Source organism: Bombina bombina, chromosome 9 (assembly GCF_027579735.1).
Source record: "Bombina bombina isolate aBomBom1 chromosome 9, aBomBom1.pri, whole genome shotgun sequence".
Lineage (NCBI taxonomy): Eukaryota > Metazoa > Chordata > Amphibia > Anura > Bombinatoridae > Bombina > Bombina bombina.
Genome location: NC_069507.1, coordinates 154,319,774 through 154,347,393, shown reverse-complemented (window position 1 = coordinate 154,347,393; position 27,620 = coordinate 154,319,774). Strand labels below are relative to the sequence as shown.

Here is a 27,620-nt window from a genome sequence, read left to right as displayed (position 1 = left end):
GTGTGTGTGTGTGTGTGTGTGTGTGTGTGTATGTATGTACTGTATGTGACTGTGTGTGTATTTATGCATGTATATGTGTGTGTGTATGTATGTATGTGACTATGTGTGTATTTATGCATGTATATGTGTGTGTGTGTGTATGTTTGTGAAACCAGCAAATTACAGACCTTGTTACCACAGCATGGGGGGGGGGGGGGGATAAACAGTGTCACTATACAGTACCACTATATACAGTACGGGGGGGCTGGACCATGTTACTGACTACTGTGGTCACTTTATAAAGTACTGGGGCGGGTAGGGTCAGGCCAGCCATCTCACTGGCAGATTACAGACTGTGTCACTAACTCACTATATACAGTACTGTTGGGTTAAACAGTGTTACTATATACAGTAATAGGGGGTCAGAACATCTCACAGACTGTGGGCACAAGGTACCTCCTTTTGCAGATGTAATCTGATTCACATTTTTTTTCTGTGTTAAATGTAAAAAAAAAAAAAAAGAAAGAGAAAAAAAAAGAATATGTATCAAATTCACCTTTTTTGGGGGGTGGGAGGGGCCCCTTCTTAGATTCTTGCACCTGGGCCCTGTGGTTTCTAATTATGCCTCTGTATTGCAATATAGGCCCATATTTATCAAGCTCCGTATGGAGCTTGAAGGGCCGTGTTTCTGGCGAGTCTTCAGACTCACCAGAAACACAAGTTATGAAGAAGCGGTCTAAAGACCACTGCTCCATAACCCTGTCCGCCTGCTCTGAGCAGGCGGACAGGAATCGCCGGAAATCAAGCCGATCGAGTACGATCGGGTTGATTGACACCTCCCTGCTGGCAGCCGATTGGCCGCGAGTCAGCAGGGGGCGGTGTTGCACCAGCAGCTCTTGCGAGCTGCTGGTGCAATGTTAAATGCGGAGCTCGTATTGCTCTCCGCATTTAGCGAGGTCTTGCGGACCTGATCCGCACTGTCGGATCAGGTCCACAAGACCTTTGATAAATAGAGGCCATAGTGTCTATTTTTAGATATATATCATGTTTATAAAAATATTGACATTAATATCCCTTTGATTCTCACAGAATGAAATATAACGTGGATGTAAGTTTATGGGAATCAACATTTGAATGTAAAATTTATTATTTTAGTTTAGTTTCTTTTCTTTAATTGATTATTTTATTCAGAATAGACAACATAACATAAGCTGAATAGAAATAGTGACAGAAAATAATATTTATAGGAATGTTCATGATCAAATCACAAAAAAAAATTGAGATTAAGTCTCAGGACAACAAAGTACTACTAAAAAAATGAATAGACGATTGCTCATGGTACCCAATCTTAATTCCTTTATATTCCTCAGTAGATCTCATTTTTTATATTGACTCAAACCTGAAAGACATATTTGAAACCCTCTAGTAAATTGTGGTTTCTTTGACTTTTTATGTCTGCAGATTTATTTAATTTTAATTTACGTATACGCTTTTGTCTAGCAAGTGATGACAGCACATTAATCTCATCTTATATCCAGGTTTACAGAAAGTCACCACCCCTATGCATTAGTCATGCATCAATACTAGACTCAAAGACTCTTGTCCCAACCTCATAAAGCTTTGCTGCAATATAACCAAGATTGACGTCACAGTTCACAGTACAAATGCTTTGTAAAAGAAAGGCAAGGAAATGTCTATTTATGGACTCATTGAGGACCCCCCTGTGGCTATGGTGATGAGAAAGGTCAAGATTGGCGCTCTTCCTGTTACTATGGCTGAAGTTACATGATAGCCATAAACACTTTTGCATATTGCAAAAGTAATTCACTTTTACAACAAATGGGTGTTCCATTTAATTCTGCTACATAAGAAATAAATATGCAAAAGTCCTTCAAAAAATAATGTATCTAAGAATTACTTTACTAAAAAAAGAATTATAAAATACTGTTTATAAAAAAAAGAAGAAAAAAAAGAAGAAAGTGTCAATATCAAAAGTTTATATTTATGTTGAAGATTCTATAAATAACGGGTGTCCAATATTTTGATATAAGGGACAATGTTTCCAGTCTCGGGGCCAACAAATACATTTAGAAATTATATTACTCAATACAAAAAGATACATTTACACTACAAACTTCTATAGCAACACACACACAATCCATACAGTATATAGGAATGAATCAGTTGCAAAATAGTGAATAAAGTGTGGAAAATAAGGAGATGTAGTGGAAAAGAATCCAAATGCCCTGAAGGTCTTAATTATTTAAGATTAGCGCCAAATAAAATTATATAGAAAATATGATGGCAAAAAAAAAAAAATCATTCTGTTTTGCATGCTGGGTGTTTATTTAAAGGAGCAGTAAACACCTTGAGATTTTAATATAAAATGTTTCTTTATAGAGAGTAAAAGAACTTTGCAGTATACTTTCATTAATTATTTTGCCTCCTTTTTATGTAATTTAGCTCTAAAAATTGTGGATTTAGTCATACATGTAGTCTCCTCAAGACTATAACCCTGCTACATATATTTTCATAACTGCTAAATAATTACAATGTATTTACTGTCCCTTTTTAATGTTCTTAAAGGGACAGTACACTGTAAAATAGTTTTTCCCTTAATGTGTTTCCAATTCATTTTTTTATCAGCTGCAGAGTATAATATGTATAAGAATTTGGTTTTTAAGGTTTATTTGTGTTTATTAAATAGCTGATTTTGTGTTTTGAAGCCACAACCTAATAAAATAGGTTGAGCTTGTAGGTACAATCAGATCTCATTACTTTATAACATTGTGTACATATACCTTCTTCTTTATCTTATATCTGTCAGTAAACCAAAGACCAATACTTGGAGAGAACAATGGAAATTTAACATGTATTACCTTATCTCTTCTATATACCCCACTGGAGTGTAATTTCTTCTGCTGGCTGTATTTACACAGTTTATCTATAGCTTGGACCTAAGGCCAGAAACTTTCAGAATAGGTGGGGATACCACAGGTTAAACCAACTATTTAAAATGCCAATATAAGGGTAAAGGAAATACTTGTAAACAATGTAATACACTCCAGCTGGTAAAGTGGATCATTGGTAACAAATTAAAGGGGAGAAAGTGTTTTAGTAAACTGTCCCTTTAAAGATACAGCTTTTTTTTTTAGAATGAATACATCTGGTCACTTTTAGGTCATTTGCTAAAATGAATATCTGTTGAAGAAAATGTGTATTGTCTGTTTTTAATTTTTAACAAATGTGCAGAAAAATTAGGCCAACCCAATTATAATCCAAGTAACCCTTCTCATTCTTGTTGGCAATGCTGGACATTTAAGAGTGATGCACATTCCCAAGAGAAGAGAAGAAGAATATTTATTCTTGGAAGGATGAGACCTCAGATTTTTGACTGAAAACATTCTGCTGAGGGAACCTCCCAGATACGTAAACGCTAAGAAATAGGCACTCATTTCCCATAAATAACCTAGATATATGAGCCAATTACTATAGGGAAACATATTTTTGTCAAAATATGTAATTTAATGAGTTGAAAGAAATAGGACTTACACACGGGATGAATTAAGACAGTATATTTCAGTGCCTGTGTGGTCTATCAATATATTCAGAACTCTAAAGGGATAGACATTAGACATAGGGAGTGCCTCATTTGTAATTCCTATTTTATTATATATATTTTTAATCTTTTTTCCTACACAGATTTAAAAATCTATTACCTACTTTCTAGTTTACTTATATAATCTAATTTGCTTCATTCTCTTGATATCCTTTGCTGAAAAGCAAATCTAGATAGGCTCAGAAGCTGCTGATTGGTGGCTGCACGTGGATGCCTTGTGTGATTGTCTCACCCATGTGCATTGCTGTTTCTTTAACAAAAGATATCTAAAGAATGAAGCAGATTAGATAATAGGGGGTCAATTTATCATAACCCAAATAGGGCCAAATACTCCAGACCGCTGCTCCTTAACTCGTCCGCCACCTCTGAGGCTGCGGACATTAATCCGCCCAATCTCATACGATTGGCCGCGAATCTGCAGGGGGCGACATTGCACAAGCAGTTCACCAGAACTGCTTGTGCAATGTTAAATGCCGACAACGTATGCTGTCAGCATTCAGCGATGTCTGGCGGACATGATACACTACAGTGTATCATGTCTGCCAGACATTGATAAATCGGCCCCTAGAAGTAAATTGGTATATTGTTTAAAATAGTATTCGCTATCTGAATCATGGAAGAAAAAAATTGGATTTAATGTCCCTTTTAAGTGCATCTACTACTGATTGTGCTCAAGGGCAGGACACTCCTCACCTTTTGTGGGAACCTTTACTTTTTGTTTTTTAAGGGACGTTTTGCTTGTTAAAGAAGTTTTTTGTATGTAACTTACCTTTGTATAACTTGTCATTGTACTGTTTGTACTATGTATGTAACTTACCTGTGTATAACTTGTCATTGTACTGTTTGTACTATGTATGTAACTTACCTGTGTATAACTTGTCATTGTACTGTTTGTACTATGTATGTAACTTACCTTTGTATAACTTGTCATTGTACTGTTTGTACTATGTATGTAACTTACCTTTGTATAACTTGTCATTGTACTGTTTGTACTATGTATGTAACTTACCTTTGTATAACTTGGCATTGTACTGTTTGTACTATGTATGTAACTTACCTGTGTATAACTTGTCATTGTACTGTTTGTACTATGTATGTAACTTACCTTTGTATAACTTGTCATTGTACTGTTTGTACTATGTATGTAACTTACCTTTGTATAACTTCTCATTGTACTGTTTGTACTATGTATGTAACTTACCTTTGTATAACTTGTCATTGTACTGTTTGTACTATGTATGTAACTTACCTTTGTATAACTTGTCATTGTACTGTTTGTACTATGTATGTAACTTACCTTTGTATAACTTGTCATTGTACTGTTTGTACTATGTATGTAACTTACCTTTGTATAACTTGTCATTGTACTGTTTGTACTATGTATGTAACTTACCTTTGTATAACTTGTCATTGTACTGTTTGTACTATGTATGTAACTTACCTTTGTATAACTTGTCATTGTACTGTTTGTACTATGTATGTAACTTACCTGTGTATAACTTGTCATTGTACTGTTTGTACTATGTATGTAACTTACCTTTGTATAACTTGTCATTGTACTGTTTGTACCTTAATGAATGTAATGTTTCACTGTATACCACTGCGTGAAATATTGGCGCTAAAAGTGACAGTAAACATATTGTAATTATAATACATTTCTGTTGTCTTGTTAGCAGCCAAGTCTAAACATTTTTAAACAAAATAACCTCTTGCATACTGCAATTGTTTTTCAATAATGTAACTCCACCCACCATTTTCTTTATTTGGAGATGCCAATCTGAATTTGAGTTTGCAGACAACAAGGCTAGCAACTGTAAGTATAAAATTAATTGTTTTGCAGTTCTTATCTGTTCAAGTCAATTAGGGAAATATATGTAGCAGGGTCAGCCTTAAAAAGGCAGCAAGGTGCTTTTCCATTTCTGAGAATTAGACAATCTACAATTTTCAGAGCTAAATTACACGAAAAATAAACAATGAAACTAAATTGCAAAGTTGCATTATTACGCACAGCTAAACGTATATTACAATTTCAAGTTGTTTACCATCCCTTTAATTAAGAGGCCAACATAAGTATCAGTATATTGCAAAACATACAACATACAAAAATCTTTTATTTTTGCTTAGGGTTTGTTTTATTTTTTGCTTGGTTTTTTAACAAATGGAAATCATGCATTTCTTCCAATGTCCTTTTAAACTTGAATATTGCTGCAATATACAATATGATTAAGATATTGATTTTCACATAATAATACAATATAAATGTAGAGTGCTAGTTTGTTCCATACATGCGCATAGTTTACAAACGGCAATATTACAAGTAGCGCATTATGATTTTTCTGTGCGCGATATGGTCTTTTCACAATCAATTTCCATTGCGCAAGTATTCCAATTCTTGAAAAATAGCAATTGCTTGCACATTTGCCTTTTTACGCAACAACCGTTTCCACGCTTGATGAGCTGTAGTTAACAAAAAAGTTTCACGAAACACTTAAAAAATAAATTACAAAGTACAGTTACACTCATATTAACACTGTCTAATAAAAAATATTTAAAAACATATTGCACACAAAAGTTATAAGGGCTCAAAGATACGAGATCTCAGACGCTAGAAAAAATAAGCAAAAGGAATTTTTACATTGACATACATACACATACATAGAGAAACATGTATTTATATGTATAGAGATATGTTTAAAGGGACATTATACACTCATTTTTTCTTTGCATAAATGTTTTGTAGATGATCTATTTATATAGCCCATAAAGTTTTATTTTTAAATAAATGTATAGTTTTGCTTATTTTTAAATAACATTGCTCTGATTTTCAGACTCCTAACCAAACCCCAAAGTTTTATGTGAATACCGTCAGCTACCTTCTCCAGCTTGCTCCTGTTTGTGTAAAGGAAAAAGAAGGGGGAGGGGGGGAGTGTCTTATTTGCCACTTGCAGTGGGCTTTCCAGCTACCTTTTCAACAGAGCCTAAACGACAGCTTCTAAGTACGTTTTTAAACCATTTTATACTGGATTTTTATATCAGTATCTGTGCATCTTATTCTTTATAGTAGTGTCTATTACATGCAGTTATATGAAAATGAGTGTATACTGTCCCTTTAACTATGGAGATAATGAAAATATTTCACATTACAATCTTATGCCCATTAAACAATATCTTTTCAAAGAGATTGTTGCATATAGAACTCAAGATATCTAGACACATATATTCATATACATATCTCACAATAAATAGATATATCAGTCCAAAAATATTCACATATATAGAGAAATATTTATTTATAAATAAATAGAACATATTCCATTGCGAAAACATTTTTGCAATATGAACTATTCTCATTTTTGTGTACACTTTTCGAGGAGAATACGACATGGGCTTTGCGCAACAGATTAGGGTTTTTGTGTTTTTTTTCTTTCTATTTTTCTTCTCAATTGACTTCTATGGGGAATACGTGAACGTGCACGCAATTTCGCAGTTTGTGCAACTTCTAATCTTGCCCAAAGTATACAGACTTGAATCCTACATCCAACATCACAAGAGGTATCACAGTATGTTGTACCATGTAAAATGTTAATATTGTTTGTTTGCCTTCACCATAATACCCTAAAGGCACCTAATTTAATAGTATCATATTTTTGTACTTTCACATCACAAAGCATCCTTCTTAAGCAATGCACTTTGGCAGCTTTCTAACTTCAAATTCAAATATCACATCTGGAAAATGCAAAAAAAAAAAAAAAGCCTCTCTTGTGTGTGTGAAAGCCTCTCTTTATCTTTCTACTCTGCACAACTCCCACTTGTTGAGACCTCGCTCTTTGACATACAGCACTGGATGGATTCCAGAATTCTGTTAACCTACTTAACTGAAAATCCAAGATGAAGAATAGATTTTCTTTACTGATCTAAGTAAAAACAATATCTAGATATCTATAAAAGTATGGGGGGGCACTTTTTGTGAGTGTAGAAGTATTTTTATGTCTTAAAAAACACAACCCATGCATCTTGTTTTGCTTAAAGGAACGCTCAAGTCAAAATTAATTTTTCCTGATTCAGATAGAGCACCCCATTTTAAAGACCTTTCCATTCACTTCCATTATCAAAATGTGTACAATCTTTTTATATGCACACTTTCTGAGGCACCAGTTTCTACTGAGCAGGTGCAAGAATTTACAGTATATACGTATATGCATTTTGTTATTGGCTGATGGCTGTCACATGATGCTGAGGAAAGGAAAATGGAACTGACTTTGAAATTTGTAACAATAATATCTAGTGCTCATCTGTACTTCAGACTTAAGGGCAGATTCTTTAAAATTCACCAGTCTAGACGTGGTTTTCCACACAGACACTTAAAGGGGCAGCCCTCATAGAATTCTATAAAAAAGGGTCTGTCCCTGCAGGTGGGCAAGATGTCTCCCATAGAAATAATGGAGGTCGAAGTACAGAGGAAGACCCCAGAGTAAGTTATACAAATCAAATTAGACTGTTTTCAGTGCACTGTACCTTAAATTCACTGTTATTTTCATATGCATAGGTTTTCCTTTTCAGAATATTTTTTTTTTTTTTGAGTATTTTAAACCTTTAAAGTTGTGCGAAACCGTGAGATCTGTAGGGCAAAAATGTTTTCTAGAATTACACAGTTTTGAGAGTAAATTTCATATATGCCCATGGAACGCCCATTTTATGAAAAAACAACAAATACGCTTTGTATTTTGTACTTATTTCTGTTTTTCTTGCACATCCAGTGTACTTAAATTACCATTTACAATGTGCATTTTTAAAACGATTTGTTTCTGTGTAATTTATATACAAATTTTTAGCTTTTGATTTTAGTGAACAATTTTGTTACAATTCTTGATGCACCTTAACAATACAATATTTTCTGAAGTATTTTTGTGTGAATGATTTATTTTGTATGATTTTTAAATCACGATTTTCATTGTGCACTCTTGAAATGTATGCAACTCTCTTACAAAAATGCAGCACACACCCCTTAGCGAGACACCCTGTTTTCAGGGTAAAATGTGGCTTTATATAATTACCCCAGGGAAATAGAATAACTTGTCAGCATTCTTAAAGGAACATAAAACTCGAGTTTTTGTTCCATGATTCAGATAGAGAATACAATTTTAAACAACTTTCCAATTTACTTCTAGTATCTAATTTGCTTCATTCTCTTGGTATCCTTTGTTAAAGGATCAGCAAAGCTCTACTGGGAGTTAGCTGAATGTCAATTGCAAGATACATATATGTGCAGTCACCAATCAGAAACTTGAGTCTACCTAGGTATATTTTTCAACCAGGGATACAAACTCTCAGGTGATCTGGGATATCCAAAATGAGGTGGCAGCAAAAACACATATTTAACCCCTACGTTACCGGGAATTTCAGAGAAAAACTTACCTAAAATACCGGAGAATTTGTAGCATTTTTGCTTTCACTCTATTTCAACAGAAATAGAGCCTCGTTTTTTTGTTTACCTATCAAAACTATATATTTTTTTTTTATTAGACAACCAAAGGTATTGATCATGCCACAGTTTAGTCGCTAAATGTGTTCATATTAACAAAAATGGTTGACTTTTCACAATCTCTGGGTTTCTCACTGAAATTATTTACATCCCGCTTGTGCAGTCATAACACAAATGGTTGTAAAAGCTTCTCTGGGATCCCCTTTGTTCAGAAATAGCAGACAAATATGGCTTTGCCATTGCTTTATGGTAATTCAAATTATTATTGTTTATTTATAAAGTTCCACAGTTTGCACAGTCCTATACAATGGTACATTACAATCATAAGGGTACAATACAATAAAGAAAAGTAGATTGGGGCCAATTTACTAAAGTGCGGATGGACATGATACGATGTAGCGTATCATGTCCGCCGCACATCTGGTGAACTGCTTGTGCAATGCTGCCCCCTGCAGATTCACGGTCAATCGGCCGCTAGCAGGGGGTGTCAATCAGCCAGATCGTATAGGATCGGGTGGATTAAAGAACGCAGCCTCAAAGGCAACAGACAAGTAATGAAGCAACGGTCTTTAGACCGCTGCTTCATAACTACTGTTTCCGGCGAGCCTGAAGGCTTGCGCGGAAACAGGGGCATCAAGCTCCATTCGGAGATTGATAATTTGGCCCCATTATGTCAGACAATTTAATGTACAGTACTACACTTACATTAACAATTATAAACAAAAGGAGAGGAGCTCCCTGCCCTTGAGCACAATCAGTTGTAGATGCACTTTTATACAAAGTGAGCTACAGTTAGAAAGGCTCTCAAGCTTACAATCTAAAGGAGAAAAATAAATATATATGAGAGTAGAAATAACTACATTACAATAACAATGCTTTTGTTTTTTTCAGAATGTGTGATAGCTGGAGAAAGGCAATTAACTGCAGCTATGCAACACATGTCTAATATCCCTGGCAGTTAGCTAGCAAAGGTAATATTATTGTAGTGTAGGTATTACCGTCCCACCTGACACCTCCCACCAAACTGATCCCTACCTAAAACCGTCCTTCCTGACTCCTCCCAACAGCCATTTCCTTATCTTAGAGACAATGACGTATAGAGTGGTCCCACCCGCTCTATACGTGTCTCCAAAGCGAGTTCACGAGGATCCAACGAACTGCGCATGCGCATAGCATCGACTACTCTCAGCAATGCGCATGCGGAAATCTTCTATTATAGGAAATTCAATAAAAAAAGAATTAGTTATGCGTGAAACAGGAGCACGCTCGTATTTAAAGACTGACAAATAAATATGAACGCATGCACAGATCATCTGTGACGTAGATTGACGGCCGCCTATAGCCAGAATTTCAATAGGCTGCAAAGAAAATATGACCAGAGATTGAAAAAAAAAAAAAATTACAGGTTGAATTCGGCAAACAAAAAAATGTGAGTATAAACGAAAAAAAATGAGTTTACAATTAGAATTTTAAAAACCGATGAATGAAACTCATATTCATATAGGGGAACAAGTGATATGAGATTGTGAGATAGAGTTAACTTTACCTTCACTTTAACTTGGTTTTGTCTAACAACCATGCACCAAATAAATACAAATGCAAATAAATATTTTATTTTGTTCAAACTAATATTATTACTACCTCAATTAATTGAATAAAATAGTGTTATAATAATAATAATCTATCTTAAAATATATATATTTTTTAAAAATGGTTTACTTTAAAGGGACAGAAAACCCCAAAATTTTATTTTATGATTTGGATAGAACATTCAATTTCCAACAACTTTCAAATGTACTTCTATTATCAAATTTGCTTCATTCTTTGTTATAATTTGCTGAAGGAATCGCACTACTGGCAGCAAGGTGAACACATCTAGCTATCCAATCACAAGAGACAAATGTGTGCAAGCACCAATCAACAGTTAGCTCCCACTAGAGTAGGATATGTGGGTATTCCTTTTCAACAAGGGATACCAATAGAACAAAGCACATTTGAAAATAGAAGTGAATTTAAATGTGTCTTAAAATGACATGCTCTATCTGAATACTGCAAGTTTAAATTTGACTTTTCTATCCCTTTAAAGTGTGAAACAATCTGCTTAAAATGTATTAAAAAGAAAAAACTATTTTTTATGTTAATTAACAGCTAAAAGTAATTTATTTATTTCCCGCCTTGATAAACAACCCAAAATCTAAAAAATTCATGGTTATGTTTTATGCAGCTTTTTTATTTTGAAAATTGATTTTATCATTATCATCTGCAAATATAAAAAGTATACTTTTTACAACAGAAAGAAATTACCAATACTAACTAAACATTTCTAATGGAGTTGATTTATTTTGTTGATGATCCTAAGAAAAAGTAACCTTAGATTTAATGGAATTATTCTTGAGAATTAGTAAATTAACTTGAAAGCAAACCTATGGTTATCTTTGAATTTTTAATTAAGGCTAATGCTGAATAAACTGATAAGTTATTCGTTGGTGGAATTTGAGCCGATTTGCGAAGCTATCTGAGTCTGGGTATATTTCAAATGACATCAAATACAAAATCAAGTTCCTCTTGAAGTTTGCTGATATATCTCCAGTCATGAGCCCTGGTCAGTTATTCTTAACATGATTTATTTTTTATCTCGGTATACAGTCCAGATGGAGATTCTTTAGTTGCTTGATAAATGTATCATGCTGCATAGAGACTAAAAAAATCTGATTTGTCATTAAAGGACCACTCAATGCAGTACACTTGCATAATTAAAGGGACACTATACCCAAACATTTTCTTTCATGATTAAGGTAGAGAATATAATTTTAAACAACATTCCAATTTACTTATATTACCTAATTTGCTTCATTCTTTAGATATACTTTAAAGAAGAAATAGTGATGCACATGGTGAACCAACTACAGGAGGCATCTATGTGTAGCTACCAATCAGCAGCTACTAAGCATATCTAGATATGATTTTCAGCAAAGAATATCAAGAGAATGAAGCAAAATAGATAATAGAAGTCAATTAGAAAGTTGTTTATAATTGTATGCTCTTTCTAAATCATGAAAGAAAAAAATTGGGTTTCATGTCCCTTTAAGTTAACAAGTGAATAATAAAAAGACAATGATTTTACACCTACTCTGAATTTTAAATAAGCAGTAGATATTGTTTTGACAAATATATTTTTTCTCCCATTTTCCGGCCCCCTGTATCATGTGACAGACATCAGCCAATCACAGATTAGTATACTTATACCCTGTGAGATTGTGCACATACTCAGTAGGATCTTGTTCCCCAGAAAGTTTGTATATAAAAAGAGTGTCTTAAAACTGCTGCCCTTTCTGAATAATAAAAGAGGTTCAAATGAGGAGGCTAATATAGGATTTTGGGTAATCTTGGGAAGATACTGGGGGCTCAGGGGGTGTTGATCAGAACATGGGTGTAGCTATTTGATCCCTTTGTTGGATAAAAAAAAAAGAAGCACTTAAAGGGACACTTTACTATACAATAGTCTGATCTTTAACTTTCCACTCACTTAAGTTGGTTTTACATTAATTTATTAATAGTGCCCTAATAAGTTGCACATTCCTGTCAGTGTATTGCTCTGGTTGTTTTAGATATTGTTTTTCATTGCCCTTTTTTGGCACAATATTAAAGGGACACTGAACCCAAATTTTTTCTTTAATGATTCAGATAGAGCATGCAATTTTAAGCAACTTTCTAATGTACTCCTATTATCAAATTTTCTTCATTCTCTTATTATCTTTATTTGAAATGCAAGAATGTAAGTTTAGATGCCGGCCTATTTTATTGTGAACAACCTGGGTTGTTCTTGCTGATTGGTGGATAAATTCATCCACCAATAAAAAAGTGCTGTCCAGAGTGCTGAAATAAAAAAAAAGCTTAGATGCCTTCTTTTTAAATAAAGATAGCAAGAGAACGAAGAAAAAATGATAATAGGAGTAAATGACAAAGTTGTTTAAAATTGCATGCACTATCTGAATCACAAAAGAAAAACATTTGGGTTCAATGTCCCTTTAATTTCATTCAGATCCATACACAGCACAAAAAAAGATTTTCAGTTAAAATATTTAGTTTTTCCTTCATTTTTGGCGCAAATATATACGCCATGAAATTAACAAAGTAACAACTAACGAGAACAAATTATTAAGCACTTAAAATTATCATTTGTTTTAATAAGTTGTAATTTTGTTCATTTCGAAGGTGTATATTTGCTCAAACATTTTAATTAAAAGTCTGTGTATGGATCTGAGTTTAATTAAAATTTCCTATTGTAGCAAAAATGGGCAATACATAAAAAGCTGTACTACTAAATTCCATGATTCAGATACATCATGCAGTCTTAAGAGACCTTTTAATTTATTTCCATCATCAAATTGTGCAGTCTTTTTATATGCACTTGTTTTGACGCACCAGCTGCTACTGAGCATGTGCAAGAGTTCACAGTGTATACATATATTTGTCTGTGATTGGCTGATGGTTTTCACATGATACAGGGGGCCGGCAAATTAAAATACATTTTTTAATTTTTTAGAAGAAAAAAAAACTACTACTCATTTAAAATGCAGTGTAAGTGCTATTACAATGTATTTTTATTATGCACGTGTTAATTATGTAATTCTCCTTTAAATCAGTCTCACCATCCAACCACAGGCAAAAAGAAAACGTTGCTATTGTTTCGCAAACAAAAGATGGCACAATATGATAAATGTTTGCAGGGTGTGAATGTCTAGTCACACTAATCGATTTCTATTAAAGTTAACGCAGCTGTTCTGTCAGATAAGCGAATTCATCAGACCAGCGAACGGAAGTGACAATCTGTCAGCTGTCTGATAACAAACCCATACCACGCATGCGCTCCTCATTGTAGTCGCTCCTCATTGTAGTTCCAAAGCGACTATGTTACAACCTAAAATTCGTTCTTCAGATAGAACATGCGCTCCTCATTGTAACACGTGTCCAACAAGTGTATAAACACATGGGGGCCGATTTATCAAGCTCCATATGGAGCTTGATGCCCCTTGTTTCTAAAGACCACTGCTCCATAACTTGTCCGCCTGCTCTGAGGCTGCGAACAGAAATCAACCTGATCGAATACGATCGGGTTGATTGACACCCCCTGCTAGCGGACGCGACTCTGCAGGGGGCGGCATTGCACCAGCAGTTCACAAGAACTGCTGGTGCAATGATAAATGCTGACAGCGTATGCTGTCGGCATTTAACGATGTACAACGGACATGATACGGTACATTGTATCATGCCCACTCGCACTATAATAAATATACCCCATATAGTGATAGTAAAGCATATAATTCACACATATAATTCACACAGCTTCCTTCCAAATCTAGATATAGTGTGTGTATTATTTATTTCTAAGTAGAGTACAAGGAAGCTGTGTGAATTATATTCATTACTATCACTGTGTTTATACACTTGTTGGACATTTGTTACTAACATGTTAACACCTTTATAAATAATAATTAAACTGGTAAAAAAAACAACTGCAGCTACGTTTAATTAATATATTTAAAGATGCTTGTATTTCTGCATGCGCTGTAACAAGTGTCCAACGGATGTTAGTGCGTGCGGTGTTCTATCAGGTTGTGACGTAGTCGCTTTGGAATGCGATTACGAAGAGCGCATGCGTGGTATGGGTTTGTTATCAGACAGCTGATGGAACGTCACTTACGTTCGCTAGTCTGATGAATTCGCTCATCTGACAGAACACAGGAATTTCCAAACAATATATGAACCAATAGCAAAGCTGTACAAGTGATCTTAATTGACTTCTAATAAATTCACTGTTTTTGCCGCTATTCATTTTTATAAATATGAGATCTAATTTGAGCCCATTTCTGGGGACAGAAAAGGTGCAAGTTGTGTGAACTTTACTTTGATCATTTTTGTCCTTAGTGTCTATGGGATTAATGGTTTCCGAAGGATTTTTTTCAAGGAAGTACAATGTAGTTTTTTTTAGGAGAAAATGTATTAAGCAACATATCAACCAAGGATGTTCTCTATAAAAAAGAGAGTTAATATATACAATAATACGTTTTAAATTGAGATACTAAGTTACTAATGTAATTGATAATTATCCAATTACCCTGGGGGCAGGTGACATGAAGTCATGGAGTTATTATGTGATCATAAAATTAGGATGTAATTTGAGTTTAGTTCAATTGAAGTTCCCTTTCATCACTCAGTCAGTTTAACTGTAGTAAGAAAAAAGGTCTAAAATGTGTTATTAAACAGATGGATTATTATATTACTCACCCTCAAGACAAAAAGATTGTAATAACAGAAGTAAATCTATCCCTGCACAATCACTAACCCTTTGGCTGCTTATAGAGCTACAAAACAAGTAAAATAAGTCTCAAATTCAGTCATAGAAGGAAAAACGAAGCTGCATTCCAAGTTGTGTTATTTGCTACACAAATTATAGGTAGATGCTTTTTTTGGACAATAACTATATGGCAGAAGTTTTTTTTAAAAAAATGCTATTCATAAGCAAAAACACTAGATGGCAGCACCGTTTCCTGTCATGTAGTGCTAGACATTTGATAGAAATAAATTGGAAACTTTTTTTAAATTGTATTCTCTTTCTGAATTATGAAAGAAAAATCGTGTTTCATCTCCCTTTAAAGGTACAGTCTACTTGAAATGTTTTATTGTTTAAAAATATAGATAATCCCTTTATTACCATTCCCCAGTTTTGCATAACCAACACAGTTATATTAATATACTTTTTACCTCTGTGATTATTTTGTATCTGAACCTCTGCAGACTTCCTCCTTATCTTAGTTCTTTTAACAGACTTGCATTTTAGCCAATCAGTGCTGATTCATAAATAACTCCATGGGAGTGAGCACAATTTTTTAAATCTATATGGTACACATGAACTAGCACTGTCTGAGAAAAACTGTCAAAATGCACCGAGGTAAGAGGCAGTTTCAATTGCTCAGAAATCAGTTTATGAGCCTAACTAGGTTTAGCTTTCAACAAAGAATACCAAGTGAACAAAGCTATTTTGATGATAAAAGTCAATTGGAAAGCATAGTTGCCAACAGTCCCTAATTTCCAGGGACAGTCCCTGGATTTTGTTGTATGTCCCTGGATTTTTTTTGTCCCTGGAAATGTCCCTGAAAATCTCCTTTGCACAACATTTTTGTTTGCATATATATACACACACATACACATATACAGATAGATAGATGATAAATAGATATAGTGTATTATTTAAATATAATCCATTCCTAATGGAATATTATTATTATTGAATGGGTTCACATATTATTTGTCTTTCTAATTTTGATGCTGTGTTGTAAAAATAACCATATGCCCAGAATGTGTTCCAGAGACTGGGTAGGTGTAAGAGCTTGGTGCTGTAATCTGTATAATATACTATGGATAAATCTAAATTATACTATTACTTTCAAATGGGTGTGTTTTGATTGCCGAACTGAGTGGGCGGAGCAGTTGAACAGTAGGTCGTCAATACTCCAGTAACCCGCTTGCTTGCTCTGCTGCAAAGTGTCCTGGAATTTCTTTTTGAAATATTGGCAACTATTGGAAAGTCGTTTAAAATTGCATTTCCAAGTTTGCATTAGATACCATTTTGTGATAGTCATTATTTAACCACTTCCTGGCTAATTCAGAGAGCTATTGTGTGGATAAAAATAAAGACAGGAACTCCCCTTTAGACATGTGTGTTACCAAAAAAAAAACAGTTACTATAATGTATAGAAAGACATCATAGGAGCTATTGTGTGGCTAGAATTGGATATAAATAAAAACAGGACTCTTATTTTATAAGACCAATACATACATTAGATCTGCCTTATCAACAAATGCCCAGTAACAAGACAATATAATAGCACTTTGATTTTTTTTCTGATAAATTAAAAAAAATGTGTTTATAATTCCTACCCTCTGTATCATGTAAAAGCTATCAGTCAATAACAAAATGCATATACATACGTACTGTGAACGCTTGCACATGCTCAGTAGGGGCTGATGCCTCAGAATGTGTACATAAAAAAAAGACTGTGCACAATGTAATAATAAAAGTAAATTGGTAAGTTTTTATCATTACATGCTCTATCAGAATCATGAAAGTTTAATTTTGATTTTAGTGGTCCTTTAAATATTTGTTTTTGTCTTTATACAAACCTATAATCTACAGAAGTATGTTTTTGACTAGGCATGTGCATCTTGTGTACTTTGTTAGCAAACAAATAGCGAAAATGGCCACCACCAGTGACATTCAGCTGTTTTCAGAGCCGTATATCTTACGAAAGTGCAGCAGACAAAGACCTGGATTTCCACAGATATTTGATGCAGGCAGATTATACAATTTAAAAAAAAAAGTTTCCAATTTACTTCTATTATCAAATTTGCTTAATTCCAATGGTATTCTTTGTTGAAGAGCTACCTAGGTAGGCATTTGGAACACTATATTGCAGGAAATAGTACTACAATCTAGTGCTCTTACAAACGGATAACATTTAAGCAGAACTGCTGCCATATAGTGCTCCGGTAAATTGATAATAGAAGTAGATTAGTTGTTTCAAATCACGTTCACATTCTGAATCATGAAAGATACATTTTGGGTTTCATAACCCTTTAACACAGCATAGCAAAATATCTGCATTAAAATAAAGTTTTTAAAAACATTTAAAACTGTTATTTTTTTACCAAATGTTAATGTTCTCCCTTGTTTTGGCCAATTAGGGACAGACATAAATGATCTACAACACCTATAAATCTATCAATATCACTGCAAATAGTCTAAATCAGGGTTATCAAGTTCATTAGCCAAGTGTTCTTCTCCCATGGGGGTCAATTGAGCAGAGTGAGTGCTCTGGAACTGGATATACTAGAAACTGGAAGTGACATTTACCCAAGTAATAGTGCATGGTAGGAGCTGTAGTTCCCATTAGACATACACAGTGTATATTTATCTTGTGCCAAGTGAAGTGATCATCCGGGAACTGAATAAAAAGTGACATTTATCCAAGCAGTGCATAATGGGAGTCTATACTGGACAATGCATGCTTGTCTTTATATTTATCTTCTGCGTGTCTATTTAGAACATCAATTTATTACACTTCTTAGAGCCCTAAAAAAATGGATGGGGCCAAATAACAGAATTTATGTTTACCTGATAAATTACTTTCTCCAACGGTGTGTCCGGTCCACGGCGTCATCCTTACTTGTGGGATATTCTCCTCCCCAACAGGAAATGGCAAAGAGCCCAGCAAAGCTGGTCACATGATCCCTCCTAGGCTCCGCCTTCCCCAGTCATTCGACCGACGTAAAGGAGGAATATTTGCATAGGAGAAATCATATGATACCGTGGTGACTGTAGTTAGAGAAATGAAATCATCAGACCTGATTAAAAAACCAGGGCGGGCCGTGGACCGGACACACCGTTGGAGAAAGTAATTTATCAGGTAAACATAAATTCTGTTTTCTCCAACATAGGTGTGTCCGGTCCACGGCGTCATCCTTACTTGTGGGAACCAATACCAAAGCTTTAGGACACGGATGATGGGAGGGAGCAAATCAGGTCACCTAGATGGAAGGCACCACGGTTTGCAAAACCTTTCTCCCAAAAATAGCCTCAGAAGAAGCAAAAGTATCAAATTTGTAAAATTTGGTAAAAGTGTGCAGTGAAGACCAAGTCCCTGCCTTACATATCTGATCAACAGAAGCCTCGTTCTTGAAGGCCCATGTGGAAGCCACAGCCCTAGTGGAATGAGCTGTGATTCTTTCAGGAGGCTGCCGTCCGGCAGTCTCATAAGCCAATCTGATGATGCTTTTAAGCCAAAAAGAGAGAGAGGTAGAAGTTGCTTTTTGACCTCTCCTTTTACCAGAATAAACAACAAACAAGGAAGATGTTTGTCTGAAATCCTTTGTAGCCTCTAAATAGAATTTTAGAGCACGAACTACATCCAAATTGTGCAACAAACGTTCCTTCTTTGAAACTGGATTCAGACACAAAGAAGGCACAACTATATCCTGGTTAATATTTTTGTTAGAAACAACTTTCGGAAGAAAACCAGGCTTAGTACGCAAAACCACCTTATCTGCATGGAACACCAGATAAGGAGGAGAACACTGCAGAGCAGATAACTCTGAAACTCTTCTAGCAGAAGAAATTGCAACCAAAAACAAAACTTTCCAAGATAATAACTTAATATCTACGGAATGTAAGGGTTCAAACGGAACCCCTTGAAGAACTGAAAGAACTAAATTTAAACACCAAAAAACTCTGAGCCATCTCCGTGGAGATGTTGCCTGTGCAACGGCAAAGAGAATGACTGGGGAAGGCGGAGCCTAGGAGGGATCATGTGACCAGCTTTGCTGGGCTCTTTGCCATTTCCTGTTGGGGAAGAGAATATCCCACAAGTAAGGATGACGCCGTGGACCGGACACACCTATGTTGGAGAAAAATAATTTACCCAATGAACAAGGGAGGGCCGCTTATGGCCCCAGGGCCGGTATTTTGAGACCACTGGTCTAACCATTTATTTGATTTACAGCATTTGCAGGTTGTAGAATGTGCTATTTTGTCTCTCTTGGGAGTGTGGGACAAAGCACAATTTTTACACAAAAAGCCAGTGGTGTTTAATGTCCTTTTAAAATTAAAGGTAAGTCCAAGTGGGGAGAAGAGATAATAAAATTACAATGCAACTTTTTTTTTTTTAACTATACATTTATGGGGAATTAAAGTGATGGTAAACCGTCTTTTTTCATTCACACATTATGTAATTCTTAATAAAAAGAGGGGCACTTTCATTAATTAGAATAATTTAAGACGCTTCATTCTTAAAATAATTACCATTTAGTGAATGTAAACCTTGTGTCGTTCCTCCGCCCGCATCTTATAATTTTTTTTGTGCTCGATGCTGAATCTGACTTCAGCCAATCGTTGTGTGCTGCACGAACTGGACACCAAAGGGGGCACGCAACGATTGGATTCGTCATTAACGACAAAAATCGAGTGTGAGATGCGGGCGAAGGAACGGCGCAATGTTTACGATCAATAAATGGTCATTATTTTAAGAATGAAGCATCTTGAATTATTCTAATAAATGAAAGTCCCCTTCTTTTTAATAATAATTACATATAGTGTGGATTTAAAAGACGACGTTTACAATCACTTTAAGTGACTTAAATAAAAATTAAACAACTGATATTGTTTCAGAGCAACTGATACAGATAACTGTTGATAAATGTGAAGTATGCCCAGAGGAAATCAGTTACTGCTTTACAAGATATATGCGGCTTTGGCTGTCTTTGACGGTCTGTGTTGGAGAGTTAACTCCTTATCTTCCAGTAGCAGACAGGCAGTCGGCGCGTTGTCTGGCTATGTGTTCCAGCAGTATACACTGAATATTTAAATGTATTCTGTCCCAATCTCAAACTAAACTGTAACACGTCTGCACACTATTAACAGTCATCTCATAGAAACGTTATTACAACAAGATGATGTATTGCTACTTGTGGTCTTTGTTCTTTTTGCGCATTCGCCATAACAAACAAGATAAAGGAGATGCTGCAAAACGTCTGGTTGGTAACAGAAACCCAAATAAACCTTCTAAACTTTTTTGCTTTGTATATAAAATACAATAACGTCCTTACTCTTTTGGAGGATCCAGGTCTTCAGGGCGTGCCTCGAAGAATCGCAGGACATCTTCGCACTGAGATATATGGGATGGTAACTTAACTAGTGCCTGAAACGCAAAAATGAATAGATTTATAAGAACTATAATACAAATTCAGCAAAATGCTGTGTTCAGCTGGTTATTTAAAGCAAGAGTAGACCCAGAACCAAAATCATAGTATGGATGAACAGTAAAAAAACAGTTGTGTTAAAATTTGCTCCCCTTTATTGTGTTACCAATTATACATTTTACCTGAGGGAGTTTATTGATTTGTTTATAAATAGCGCCTTTACTTTAATTTTGTCATTTAAAACAAATGCTTTTCCCTGCTGAAACTGGCAACTATACTGAAAATCTCAATAATGGGATATTGGCTATAGAAAAGTTATGTATTAAAGAGGCAGCAGCAGAAATAAACAAATAAACCTCACAAGGGCGAGGAGCAAAACCCAATGGAAAACGTGTTCCTGCACCAGCTTTAAATACAATGATCTATTTTCAGCTATTTGCATGAGTACATAGTCCTCTTTTAAATTTTAGTACTTATAGAAAAAAAATTATAAAAATATACCTTCATGGCAATACAGCAGTACATATAGGGGGTTCTATCAAACATCATTAAAAGCTTAGAGGGGCATGAAACCCAAACATTTTCTTTTGTGAATCATGTATTTTGTATAATCAATTTTGCTTCATTATCTTGGTATCCTTTATTGAAGAGCAGTAATGCACTACTGGGAGCCTACCTAAGTATGCCTTTCAACAAAAGATACCAAGAAAATGAAGCAAATTAGATTAAAGAGGTCAATTTGAAAGTTGTTTAAAATTGTATGCTCTATATGAGTCATGAAAGATTTTTTTATTTTTTGTATTTCTTTTCCCTTTTAAGTTCCTGTACAATGGGATACGGCTACTGAGAATATTGTGAGGTAAAATATCTTAATTTTTTTACATAAAGATCTTTGATGTTTTGCTTTTTTATATTCAAGTTTTTACAAGTACACTGCATCACTTTTAATTGCTTCAACATTCAGATATGATGTCCCTTTAACGAAGAAGTCTTTCCATCTTTTTTATCTCATCAGGCGTATAAACCTATAACTTAGAATTTAGCAGAGAGAAATTAGGAAGCTTTAGTGAATCTGATGCACAGAACAACCTCATAGTAACTGTTAAAGCTGGAAAAGCTGATAATATTGGAGATATCTTTTAGTAAATTTTGTCCATTGTGTACCATTAGCATATTACTAGAGAGGGATAAAATGATAGTCACATGAGGATACTAACATTTCATTCAAATAGATCCTAAAAAGTTTTAAAGGGCAGTCATTTTCAAAAAGTTACACATTCTAATCAATTAGACCATGTAATTGTATGACTATTGACCCTGCTCTAAAGTGTGTTTAACCACCGCAAAGGGGTTAAACACAAAGCAGAAATGCTGATCAAAACCGGCGGTGCACTGCGGGTACTGAGCAGAAGTTGATGCTGATCCAATCAGCAGTGCTAGTCATGTGACTCAGATGTGGAACTAGCGCTGCTGATTGGATCAGTGATGGGTTCTGCTAGGTACCTGTAGTGCTCTGCAGGTACCAAGCAGCAATAATGGATAAGAGCATGTCATTTTTGGACTATTTTTGCCCTTTGAGACATTACACTCAACGATGAAATTACAAGTAAACGCTACCACTGCTTTAATGATTAGGGTTGCCACCTCAACCATATTTCCCTGGACAATTATGCAGGGAGGAACATGAATAGTGTTGTCCAGAAGCACATTGCATGTTCCTTCCATCACACCCTGCAGCATGTATAACTCATAACAGTCCAGGAAAACATGTCTGAGGTGGAAACCCTATTATTGATAGCTTTTACTGTGCATCTAATATATGGTGCATATGTCCTTATGCCTCATACACACCCCATATATCGAAGCACGTGCTCCGAGAGCAGCATATCTTGTTATTGATGATGTATGCGTCACATGTACAGTAAAACCCATCATTTAAAGCAGTGATCATTTTATTACAAGAATTGCAACCACATGTGTATTGCAAAAATCTTCTAATCAAAACTGATACGCACTTTTGTCCCTTTAAAAATCACACTTATCCGGATAAACTATACTAAAATTAGTTAAAATTGGAGAACTGTGAATAATCTTTTGGAGGAATCCCCTCTCTAAAGATATCTGGAACCTGTTGACCTAAATTTGGAGAAGCAATTCTAACTAAGTGGCCGGAGACCGGGGAGAAGCGAGCCACTCCATAGTAATTAATAGACCTCGTGGCTTCCCGTCTACCCGGAGGCTGAGAGATCTAGGTCGGCTGTACAGTCACACTCCGGAGGGTCGGGGCTCCGCTCCGGAGTGATATAATCCCAGGTATCAATAAGGCTAAAGATCCTACCGCTAAGAGGGCACTTGGACATCGGTAACGTCTGCAGCCGACTTTGATCAAGATCGCCTTCCGGCGACTCTCAGTTCCCTGAGTCTGATTTATTTTGGGGCTTCGATTCAACGTGCTGGCCAGCAGAAAAGAGTATTGACAAGGAGCGGAGTTCATGAGTTTGTATGTGCGTCACTTGGGCCTTGCCGTGAACACCCGCCATCTTCCCTGCTATTTATTCTCAGCTCCGCACGACAACGGAACTACAAGGAGGGTAAGACCTTTGCCTGTAAGCTTGAAAATACACAGTTTTATTGGAAGAGTTATATACATTGTTTTTTGTGAACTTTGAGGCCTCTATACAACCTAGAGTTACTGGGACTAGGAGTGGAAGTGTGACTATACATATACCGCTAGCTAAAGCACCTCTTGCATCACTTATTTCAGGACTGTACCCCACAAGAAACACACAGGGCTAACTTTTTGCTGCATATCTCAGGTGCAAAGATATCGGGAAACTGAGAGACTACCAAGCTCATTTATGCTATCTGGGTCCTGCTGGAACTATTGGGATATAAGACTGAACGTTTATTTGCTGGCACTTTTTGCTGCTGATAGTATTGAATATCTCTGTGACTTTAACTGATGTAAAAGAGGCTAAAACCTTCTATACAGCTAGCAGGATTCTGCTTTAACATATCTCAGCTGAATATACACTAAGAGAAAAGTTCACTCGGACATTAATAGAGACTTTGAAATCTACCTTATAAATCTCACAAGATCAGCATTGTGATTAGAAAAATTGAAACCATGAGGTCCTTAACACTCCAATGGCTCCTGATAGATATGTATTAACCTGATGGGTCTATAAGGCCGGGGCATTCAGCTGCATTCTGCTAGTAAACAACTGGTGTAAACAATTACAATACCCTGTAGTGAGATCCCTGTGACACTGTCAACCACTGACCCATATCTGGAGAGGAGTTGCCTTTATCATGCCACAGGGGACTAGAAGAAAAACCGTTAACCCCTCTGAATACAAGAAATCTGTGGCTGATCACTTTAAAGCTAAACCTAATACAGAGAAAAATACGGCTAGCTCTAGTACTCTTCAACAACAAATTGTTAAAGATATCTGTGTGGAAGACATCTCTGGTGAAGATAATAGCCTGTCTGACATTATGGCTTCTGATATAGTTTCTACCCTCACTCAGAGGCTGAACTCTTTACAGGAGACTCTCACTAAAGCTATCAAAGGTTCGGCTGCGGACCTAAGAAAAGACATTGGTGCCATCAGTGAGCGCATCGACGTTCTCGAGAGGAAACAAGAAGACTTGGCGGTAGAGCAAGGAAATCTAGCTAATCACTCGCAAGTCTTAGTTGATATGTTGGAAACTATTGAAACAAAAATGGCCGACATGGAAGACCGTTCCCGTAGGAACAACCTACGATTTCGAGGTATTTCTGAAGATATCTCTCAGTCTGACTTGTGCAAATATATATCTGAGCTATGTGAGCTGCTACATCCTCCGGGATTTCCTAATGAAACACTGGTGGACAGGGTGCACAGGCTCCCTAGAGGGAAAAAGGTCCCAATGGAAAAACCAAGAGATGTAATTGCCAGATTTCATTTTTTCACTTACAATAGCAAATTCTCAGGGCAATGTTCCAGCGGCCCACCTTACCTCAGAAGTTTGACTCTATACAAATCTTCCCTGATCTGTCTCAGTATACTGTTCAAAAGAGAGGTTCTTTCCGGGAAGTTACCAAGGCACTGAGACAGATGGGAGTGAAATACAGGTGGGGATACCCCACTAAGCTGCTGATACAAAAGGATGGCCGATTCTACTCAGCTGAATCTCCAGATAAGGGCCTACTTCTCCTTAAGGGATGGTCTATGCATAACAAGTACCGAGAAGAGCCCAGCCCTTCTGGGCCTGATGATCCGGAACGTAGCTCTACTTCCACAGCGGTCCTAAGAGCGGCTGCATTTGGATGGAGACCCATGCCGCAAAGATCGGCACCCCCGAAGAGACAGAGTTTTGCCACTGACCAATTGCCACCAGTCAACTCAGATGACCCTGCAGAAGACAATGACTGATAAGTATAATTTTGCTGTTGATACACTTGGTACAGAAATGCATGTCACTCATATTCCAGAAAGCCAGGGAGCTAATCCCTAACAACAAGCCTGTGTTCACTGTTGCCCTTATGAACAGAATCCCCTGGGTTCATAAATTTAATGTTGACTTCACCTCTTGGGACGAGCTTGAATGATAAGTAAAATTTTCTTACAGGCCTAAAATCATTTTGAAGCCCCTTTGACGGCTTGATACCAGATGTACTTTCTAATAATTTGTTTGCAGCTATTTTTATTAGCACATTAATATGTATTGGTTGTACTGATAGAGGACGGGCTATAGACGCCCAGATGCGCCAGATATACAACGAACTTACTGTGTTTTTTTGTTCTAGGTCGTTCATGATATAATGTGTTACTTTAAACATATTTGTGATATATTGACATTGTATTTAACCTGAAGAAATGCTTTATTTTTGACAGATTAAGTTCCAGGATGTTTGGTTTCTTGTCTCATGGAACCAGCGAGTAGGACACAATACTCATTCTTATAAATACTAGCCAAGTATATGGTACCTAAAATGTTTTTACACTTGTTATATATCCTAGGTCTTAGAAGGTGTACATTGTGGTTCATATAATAATGTGTAAAGGCTATAGCCACAAGGTATGGTTCCTGGAAGTTCAGTTAAATTTTGCTAGACCTACCTGATATCAAAACACTGCCCGATGACTCATTTCATCTAATCTAGGAAGGTCTGTATATTTGTTAATAGATTAATATGTAAATGCTAGAACCATGAGTTACGGTCCCTAAGAGCTTTTCTATATGGGCAATTAGCTAGACCCATTGTGCAGTTATGTTTCAAGCGCTTCACTACATTGTCTGATGCTTAATTATACCTTATATTTATGCACAATGTTTCTAATTTATCTAGATGCATTATTGAAACGAGCATGCATTAGGACACTCACTTACAGGTTTAACTCAATATGTTTTAATGTATAAGCTCTAGATCTCTAGACTCTTAGGTTAAATTTTTCTTTTTTTTTTTTATGAAGGTTCAGTTTGGGTTGCAAGTTAGATATAAAGTGACATGCTGGTATTGAGATATAAGAGGATTATTTGTTATGCCTGGTTAGATCAACAGATCTCAAGTTAAGTCCATAATATAGTAAGTTCACCATCATTATAGTATTAATGGCAACATTCTGATATTAGGCCAATACAAGACTAGACAGCTTTTAATCTGGTTCTAATACACAACCCTATTTATGAGAGATTAGCCTACTCTAGCCCGAAAACTGCTTCAGATTTGACATCATCTCTGTAGTAAAAGGGGAATAATATTTTGGTTAGGTCTTCATTATGCTAGATGTATTTTTGGCCTGTTATTATGCTAAAAGTTATATCCACCCAATAGTTTATGGTTTAGTTCTAAGGTATTTATTTAATTATTTGATGTTTTTATCCGGCTGGATTTATGTTAAGCCTGCCTTTAGTTCAGAGTTATCTCTTTCTGATAGATCCAATAGGAGGATGATGTCATCAAATGATCAGAATAGAAAGTGATAGTTTTACGGGCTCTCCCTGGGACCCCACGAGATTGAGGGAGAAGGTGAGAGGTTTGCCCCCCTATATGGTTTATGCGTTTCTGGCCAGGTGTGCCATGCCAGTTGTTTCTTATGTCTTTGATTTTCTCCCTGTGTATTAGGCTGTGCCCCGGCCTAGACCCGTATTAGTCTACAAGTATCAACACCTACAGATTGTAGGAAATATCCCCCCCCCCGGGTAAAACCTAGGCTTACTAGAGGTAAGCAAGAGAACACAGATTCCATCGCTAATTTTTTTTGTTTTTAGATTATCATATATTACACTGTTTCTAAAGTGACTACAACCGAAATCTAAATAGAGACGATCCCGGAGCATAGGTAAGAGGTTATAATTTTTCTTGCCTAGTTTCATCTTCCTTAACCCCCCACCCATCTTCTGCCCTACCTTCCTTCCCTTCTCCCAACCCCTTTTTTTTTTTTTTTTGTGTGAACGTAGAAAAGCCCAACAAATGGATTCTAGTCTCAAATTTGCTTCCCTAAATACTAAGGGACTGAATTCACCCTGCAAAAGAAGCTTATTACAGTCGTTTCTAAAAAAGCTTCGTTGCGATGTGTCCTTCTTACAAGAGACACATTGGGCAGCTACTAAAATTCCAAATTTAAAATTCAAACAATATCCAGAAATGTTTCATTCAATGCACCAGGAAAAGAGTAGAGGGGTATCTATCTGTATTAGCAAGGAGGTGGCCTTCCAGCGAATACACGTGGAAACTGACCCAGAGGGTAGGTTTCTGATACTGGTCTGCAGACTTAACTCACGACTATACACTTTGGT

At 36.0% G+C, this 27,620-nt stretch overlaps 1 protein-coding gene across 3 annotated transcripts in view; it reads right to left on the bottom strand.

Annotated features, from left to right (window-relative positions):
- Positions 1–27,620, bottom strand: part of SH3PXD2A (SH3 and PX domains 2A) — a 754,429-nt gene that overhangs the window by 322,355 nt on the left and 404,454 nt on the right. For all 3 annotated transcript variants that reach the window (XM_053692438.1, XM_053692436.1, XM_053692437.1), the window contains exon 5: positions 20,742–20,833. In XM_053692438.1, coding sequence (XP_053548413.1) covers positions 20,742–20,833 — 92 coding nt within the window. The remainder of the gene's footprint in view (positions 1–20,741; positions 20,834–27,620) is intronic.